The 8330-nt window shown below is 36.2% G+C and overlaps 1 protein-coding gene across 5 annotated transcripts in view; it reads left to right on the top strand.

The window, feature by feature from the left end:
• The window catches only part of SPIN1 (spindlin 1), a 63784-nt gene extending 56982 nt beyond the window's left edge, over positions 1-6802 (top strand). For all 5 annotated transcript variants that reach the window (XM_064176823.1, XM_064176824.1, XM_064176820.1 and 2 more), the window contains 2 exons: positions 780-1013; positions 2990-6802. In XM_064176823.1, coding sequence (XP_064032893.1) covers positions 780-1013; positions 2990-3189 — 434 coding nt within the window. In that variant the 3' untranslated portion in view covers positions 3190-6802. The remainder of the gene's footprint in view (positions 1-779; positions 1014-2989) is intronic.
• Positions 6803-8330: the final 1528 nt, after the last annotated feature.

Below are 8330 nucleotides of genomic sequence, written 5' to 3' on the forward strand. Positions count from 1 at the left end.
CACCACATCTTGATTCCAGAAATGTTTGATGGTATTAGTGCAGTGCTGTCTTCTGCCTTTAAGCAATATCCAAATACATTCTGTAGGTTTCGTATAGGCTTGTCCTCAAGAACCACGTGTAACATTAACATTGATAGTTCTGTTAAAATTTAAGCTGTAACCTATCTTGTCTGTCTTGTCTGACAGTAGTAACATCAAATTTTTAGTTACGTATTTCTAGTAATGGGTGTGAAACACATTTTCTAAATACAGTAACTTAGTAAGAAGACTTTCTGATTTTTCAGAATTAAACAAATTGTTAAACTGCAGGTTTCTCAAAGCTCAGTGTTTACCCAAGTAATAACTACTTCATAAAGAGAGTAAGCTTTTGCTCCTTCTGATGATAATGCAATTGGAAGCAATCTCTACAGTGGCTTTGGGGAGAGCCAAACTCAAAAGTTTCATTAATAACTATATAGAGTTTTCCTCTTCTGTTGTTATCTGCTGCTTATTTCTCTCTGTCCGGTGTCACACTAAAATACAGTCCTTAATACTGTGGCCTTGATAGGTCTTTTACCTTGCATTAGGATTGTTTAATCATTGGGCATATAATTACGTGTGCTTTCACAACATTCTGAATTTCTACATTTCTTCATTAGTGAACCATCTCAAATGGACAGTTCACTTTGAATATGAACTGACTGACATCCAGCCAAGTTTGTGAATTAGGGTAAAGCTTATTTTTCACAAAGACATATATCTGTGCTTTTGAATGAATATAAGAAATGCTGTCGTTTCAGCTTCATCTCGAATTAGTGATGCCCACCTGGCAGACACTATGATTGGTAAAGCTGTGGAACATATGTTTGAGACAGAGGATGGCTCAAAAGATGAATGGAGGGGGATGGTTTTGGCTCGAGCTCCTATTATGAACACATGGTTTTATATTACCTATGAGAAAGATCCTGTCTTGTATATGTACCAGCTTTTAGATGATTATAAAGAAGGTGACCTTCGCATTATGCCTGATTCGAGTAAGTAGACAAGTGTTTAAACTATTATAAATTACTTGGAATGTACTTTAAGTCTGCCTTGCTTTCTTCCACCTTCAGGTTTGGAGATAGAGAGCTTGTTTGCTTTCTTTCCATTTAAGCACTAGCCTGTTCCAGTGCAGTTTTTCCTCCATGCTCAATCATGAAACTGTTTACCTGTTTCCAGAACAGTTCTAATTAGCTGCTACCTTCCCTAAATCTGAATGCTTCCCAGATCTTTTGAAATGTGTCCTTAAGGACTGTTAAGAGTATTCTTTTCCAAGTCAGGTTTTATAGTACCTGGAATTGTGCCTTTAAATTTGATGAAACTTGCAGCAGTATTATAACTAAAATTTGTAGGGAGCGGTCTCTTCTCAAAGACAGGGTTTGTACATTTGAGGACATCAACATTTGGATTTCTTCTAAGCTTGTTTTTGGTAAGGAGAGAATATATTTCTGGTTCTGTTACTAAAATTTATCAACACTTCAGAAATCCTTCTAAGTAAAAATCAAGCAGTTTAACTTGCATATTTTCCAAGGAAGACTGTTCATGAAAGTGACATTAAGAGGATTATAGCTGTATATGGCAGTGTGTCTGTAGAGCAAAAAAAAGGAAATAAAGTTAAGTTTGCAAGAGAGTCTTCTAAGTGCAAACCAAATTATTCACCCCCTGTTGGGTTTTTTTTAATCTTGTGGGGATTCACAACTTGCAGAACTGAAAAGAAAATTAGTGATGAAATCATTAAGGTTGTCATAATACAAACTTGCAACAAAATTAAAAGCATAGGACTTCGAGTTAAACATAACATTAAATGTGACCATCATTAAGACAGTTCCTCTCTGGAGTACAAAACACAAGTTTACTAGTCAAAAAGAAGCCAAAAGACCCTTTTAATAAGGAATTTACACTTTACTAATGTTTTAGGAAAGATGTTTCTGTTTCAATGGCATGCATGCACAGAAACTCTGAGCAATATGTGTAGGAGGAGGGAGGCTTAGGTTGATGGCCATTCTATTAAGGTTACCCAGTGCTTTTTCCTGCTGGTGGCTCAAATTCACTTATCCACAGGCATCTGCTGTAGCTAGTATGTAAACCTACACATAAAAGAATTGACTTCTCATACAAATCAGAGTGCTATTTTTGACTTAATAAAACTGAAGACATTGTTACTTTAAAGTTTTTCTGCAACTGTACTTACAGAAGCACAGCAGTTGTTAGGTGCTTTTTTTTCTGCATATCCTTTATTTAAAATTTCTGATTGGTTTGTGTGAGTTTTAAAGAAGACTTCTGGTTTGAGCCAAGATAGAGCTAATTTTTTTTGTAGTAGGTAGATCAGTTCTATGTTTGAATTAAATATGGGAGTTAATATGAGAAGAATGCTGATAACATACTGAAATGTTTAATTGTTGCTAGGAAATCAATGACTTTTCAACTGCTCAAGTCTTGCTAGTGTGCAGAAGCCAGGAGAGAGCACAGCCAGAACAACAGACCAAAACTGGCCAGTGGAATATTCTTTAATCATTCAATATCATGCTCAGTATATAAATGAGTGAGCCAGGAAGCTGGGACTCTTCTGAGATTGTGGTTTGAGGATTTTCTTTCCTCTAGGATGATTTTGTCAGAAGCATGCTGGGCATTGGTCAGGGGGGCAGTGAGCAATTCATTGTGCATCAAAAACTTACATGTTCTGTTAATAAGAACATTAATTGTATTATTATTTCTTAGTATTCTTAGTACTGATAGTATTAATTATTATTATTATCATCATTACTTTATTTTTTCTCAAATCTTTGCAAACTCTCCTTACCTTTTCACCTCCCAGTTGTGATCTCTGTGCTTCAGGGCAAGATAGGGTGAGTCAGTGGCTGTGTGGTGTTTGACTGCCAGCCAGGTTCAAACCATGACAAAGACTGATGTTGTCTTCCATACTGAAAAATCCCATTAGTGTCTACCAAAGTACACTGGTTTTGTGTTGCAGATGACTCACCTCCTGCAGAACGGGAACCAGGTGAAGTTGTGGACAGCCTGGTAGGCAAACAAGTGGAATATGCCAAAGAAGATGGCTCAAAAAGGACTGGCATGGTCATTCATCAAGTTGAAGCCAAACCATCTGTCTATTTCATCAAGTTTGATGATGATTTCCATATTTATGTCTACGATTTGGTGAAGACATCCTAGACATCATTGTGAACTTTTTGCCAAATTTGTGGAACTATTAAATGTAAAATTTGTAGACACAAAGACTTGACTGCTTTCCAGTTTAATGAAAGCTTAAATGTCCCTGCGAACCCGCAATCTCTGCCAGCAAAACTGTTTTGTTCTGAATAATATAAACAAACATTGACATATTTTGTGTTAAGAGAACTCCTTTTCTTCAAGGAAGTCAATATATTTGGGCAGGAGGGAGCTAAAAGCGAAGAACAGCTGCAAATTCAAGCTGTGTGAAGTTGATCTAGTAATGTAATCAATCTAAATTTTTTTTCATAGATTATAACTTTTTCTTCAACCTTGCACTCACTTGTTCAACTGCTACATGCAAGTGTAGTTTGATATTTTGATATGCCTTCTTTTGTAACATTAAATTTAGTTGCTTGGCTACTGGCAGCCCTTGTTTTCAGGGTTGGGACAGAGGTGACTATTCTGAAAAGTCTAAACGGTTTGTGCAGCATTGAGGAGTGCCTAACCCAAGTAACACCAATCTGCTGTGTTTCTACACTTTATTTCAAATTTAGCTTTCTAAGAACTTGTAGTACATGGAAATACTTGGTGCATTTCTGCTAGTAACAGGGCAGTAGGATATCAAGCATTTGACTTACGCACCTTTCAGTGAAAAGGCTTTAAACTGTAAAAATATATTTAATCTGTATAAGCAGTTAATTAGAAAATGCAGGTCAGTGGTCCATATTTGCAAGTTGTAGAAACCAGTAAAATACACACAACAAGGCTGCCTTTGATCCTAAATGTACTTCTTTTTTTGTTCTTAGCAAAACCCAAGTGCTTGGTGCCACAACTTCAACAGTATATATGCTACTTCAGAAGACTTTAGACTACACATTGGCAATTGGTAGTCCGTCACTGAATTTCAAAACCTAGCAACCTGAATGTTTGTATGTGGACGTAGAAGCCTAACAGTTGTTAGTATTACACATGGTAAATGCAATCTCATGCCGGGGTGGTGGAAGGGACTGTCCTTTTACATCAAAGACTCACTTTAGAGAAGGAGAAGCATTTGTTGCCTTCTGCTCAGTCTGTTGCATTCCTTTCATTTGTTTTGTTTTAACCATTTTGGTTCAAGAAGGCATTTCCCAAATCTATTCTTTCTTCTGGCTTTTCCACATAAGGAGTGTCCAGACAAATCTGCAGCTTAAACCCGTTGTTGCCTTTTGTGATGTACATTGTACTTGCTTTGAGATACGCTGTTAACATGAGTTTCATTCTATGAACACTAGAGTTCTGCATGCCAGTGGTGTACTATCTAATACAAGCTATAGGCAGTCTCAGTGGTTCAGTCATCTGCATTAGTTTGTGGATGTAAATAGCAGCCCACAACAGCAAAATCCTTTCATGGTTTTAATCTTGCAACATAGACGTAAATGAATACTACTTTTTTTTAAGTGTGACAGTTTCTAAAAGTATCAAAATTGCAACAGTGATCAGCACAGCAACAAAACTGTAAGGTTACATTAAGGCAGAGCTCTGCAAATTTCAAAGAACTACTTTATAGGAATACAATATGTGAAGACAACACTTGATGGAAGGAGCAAATACTCTGATATCCAACTGTATGCCATAGTGAAAGGATGCAAGAGAGGTGCTGTTAATGAGACATCAGAGGTCCAGATGACCTCTATTGTGGGTATTCTTGATACTGAAGACTAAGTGATTTAACCCCCTTTCTGTCTGTTCTGCTTATTCGTTTGGGTTTTTGTTTGTTGGGGTTTTTTTTTGTGGGTTTTTTTGCCTGACGTCATATTCTAGCCTTAAGGCTTGTGCCTCATTATGCTGTTGAATGGTAATAAACACTCTCCATATAAATATGGTACCTTAATTCTTTGTCCATTGCTACTATATTGCATTATGTCCAGTATTTCATTACAGGCAACCAAAGGCAGGCTATTGTCTTTCAGTGAATAGCTTCTCAGCGCAGTCCTAAGTACCTGAGTAGTAAATGTTCCTTGTGTTTTGAACAAAGTGAGCAGATTTGCAACACAGTGTTTTCATCCTGCAGATCTGTTATGTGTTTTCTATTGACTCTTAAGAGTCCTGCATGTAAATCTCAAAGCTGAGCCTGGCTCCATGAGCCCAAGTTGATATTTGTGGCACAAGAATGAGTGAGTGTATTAATTACACACAAGATACATGAATAACATAGTACACTGAACTTTGGGCTATATATCTGAGAAATACAAGGTTTGTTTTGAAATGTCTGAGGTTTAGGTCTACTGAAACATTTTTAGCATTAGGCTTGCATTTGTGGGTTTCCTGCAAGCCTCTGGAATACACCCATGTATTCTGCCAATTAGAATATAATCTAGTAACTGTAAATTTTCCGGTTGTTTTTGATGTCCCCATTGTCTGTTGAGTGGGTATTTCTTCTTGGTTTTGGGTTTTTGTTTTTTTTTTTTTTTCCTCTCTTTACCTTTTTTTTTTTTTTTTTTTTTTTTTTAATAGCTTAAACCACCCTTTTGAGGCTTGAGACTAATTCCACTCCCTGCCCATCTGCTTTGGGCTTTGTTTTAGGCTCATGTTTCAGATCTGCATGCAGTGCTTGCGTTACCCTGGTAACTAAATGTTGGTTCCTTGTTATAGGGGTTCAACATTACTTTCCAAAATCACATAGGGCTTGTGATGGCACAAGCCATGGATCTTTGTATAAAAGTTACTTGCCTTTCACATTTACCTGCTGTAGTATTGTTGTATATTGTGTGTGTGCGTGTGTGTGATGTCAGGCTGCCATGTAAAACTTTTAAAAGGGGAAAAAAAAACCTACACCTTAAATGCAGACCATCTTTTTTTGCATGCTTAGAGGGTTAGAACATTCAATGTAACAAACTGAAGTTGCATGTTAAAATGTTTAGGTTTTTGTTTTGTTCTGTTTTTATTTTGTGTTCAGTTTTTTGTGAATTTGCTTATTGTGCTGTTTTAATGGTTGTTAGTAGGATTAAATGCACCGGTGAGACGAGCATAGTGCCAACAGAAGGTAATTTTCCAGTTGTATGTGTCATACAGCATTTGAAGGGACCATGTATTCTGTTACAGAAAAAAATAAAATTGCTGTTGTTTAGCAAAATACTACATTTTTCTTCTTTCTTTTGAGTGCCAAACCCTAAACTGTGTTGGAGGAAACTGGGGAAAACCTTTTTTGTTGCAACAGGTGGAAGCCTTCTTTAAATTAATTCTGTAGAAATGGAGGCTTGATCTTCAGATAGATTCTAGAGTAGATGCTTCAGGGAAAAAAATTACATTAAAAACAGTTTCTGGTTCCTTAAAAATGCTGTGCTTTTTGTATTTTACATCATTAGTGCAATTTGGATGGTTCTTGGTATGTGTATAATTCAAAGGTCTTCGTGTTCACATTTTAAAATTAGGTAATGACCTCATCTTTAGAGCTTGGTTTCATTATTTTTACTTTATTTTGAACAATGTAGACAGTTCCCTGTTCTCTGCATTTAGAAGTATAAACACTTTAAATCTGTTACTTAATTCTGTAAGTAATTTTTTATAATTATGATGTAACTCTATCCTTAAAACATTTAAAATAAACCCTTTATGTGCAACTTACGACTGCAAACTTTGTTCTCATGGGCAAAATGTAGTGATGTGATTCCAGGTTATTGAAGAAGCAGTTTCTTCAGCTTTCTAATTAAAGAATTTACTGGTTGAATGCTGATCCGTATATGCTGGTATATGCTTGCCTTGTGAAGCTATCTTGCAATGCCAAGTATGTATTACCTTTTTAAGGAAGTATAATGCTTGTGAGATGGAACTTGGAACAGGTAAAGTGTGCTGCTTAAATTGGTTTTTACCAAACACAGAAAAAAAACTCTCCAGGGGATTATGCAGGTCTGTGAAGAAGTCACTATTTCTAGAGCAGAAGAAATGTTTCGGGGCGGGGGCAGCAGAAAGCTTTTGGCAGTGTGTAGGTGATACATTCGTTTGCTCTGAATAAAATTCAAAAATTCAATTGAGAACCTTTTGGTGATGATTAAAAAGCAAAGTTGATCCAAATTGGAAGTGATGAACACAGAAGATAGTGTCTCTATGCAGCACATTTTAAGTCATGTAGATTGTTACAGTTAATGCATGAAGACTTAGTTACTTTATTGTTAAATCACAAAGGTTAACTTCCAATATGGAACAGATTTTCTTTTATTCTTATCTCTTTTCTGATAATAAAGGGGAAAGTGTTACATGGCTACACCAGAAGCATTTCTTTTGGCACCAAGCCCTTTAGATGTATACTGAAGATCTCCGAGCATGCCACCAGGCAGTTGAGATTAATATTGAAGCCCCTTCAGTTACCTTTGTTTAGTATCCTGTTCATTGTACCCCATTGCCTGAGAAATTAGTCCCACTGGATATACATGTTGTATACACATGCCAGTTAGGGAGAGACTTCTATCAAGAATGTCATCCCAAAACCACATATAGCTAAGTTAGTCCATTTTAACTATGAAGTAACATTTCATGACTAATGCATGCACCTGTTCTGTAATAGCAGCTGATAAACTTAATTTTGTAGTGTCTCTTCATAATGGAAGGAGCCTTCTGAAAACAAGTATTGTTTTCTGTTGCTGTAACAATGAAACTACCTAGAAAGCTCATAAATGACCTAATTTACAAGCAGCTCAGGTATCAATGAAGACAGTAACGTGCCACAGATTATGAAGGGTGGGTGCAGCAGTCTTAGAGCTACAGCTTTCAATGATATATGTACAGTACTTTCACATCTGTCAGGTTCCCCATAGTGCATACAAACAGGCTGTATTTTCAAGAGGGGAAAAGTAGCTGTCTATTTGTAAACTGATTTTTTAGTTTTGTTTTTTAATAAATTGAAAAGTAATAGTTTAATTACAATTATTTTCTTTTACATATTTTTTCTAGGTAGTTGAGCTGATGACTTGGTGGACTCTATTGTTTTAAGAAAGGATAAGCTTTAGTATTTTTGGAGAGAATAAGCTTTAGGATTTTGGGAGAAGATTGAGCTGCTGCAATTTAAAAATCAGTGAAGTGTGAAAGGAGAAGTATGAATAGGTCAAGTAAATAACAGTCTTTCACGCTCAAGCCATGGATAACGAAGTATGTTCATTTTTGCTTAT

Source organism: Pogoniulus pusillus, chromosome Z (genome assembly GCF_015220805.1).
Source record: "Pogoniulus pusillus isolate bPogPus1 chromosome Z, bPogPus1.pri, whole genome shotgun sequence".
Classification (NCBI taxonomy): Eukaryota; Metazoa; Chordata; class Aves; order Piciformes; family Lybiidae; genus Pogoniulus; species Pogoniulus pusillus.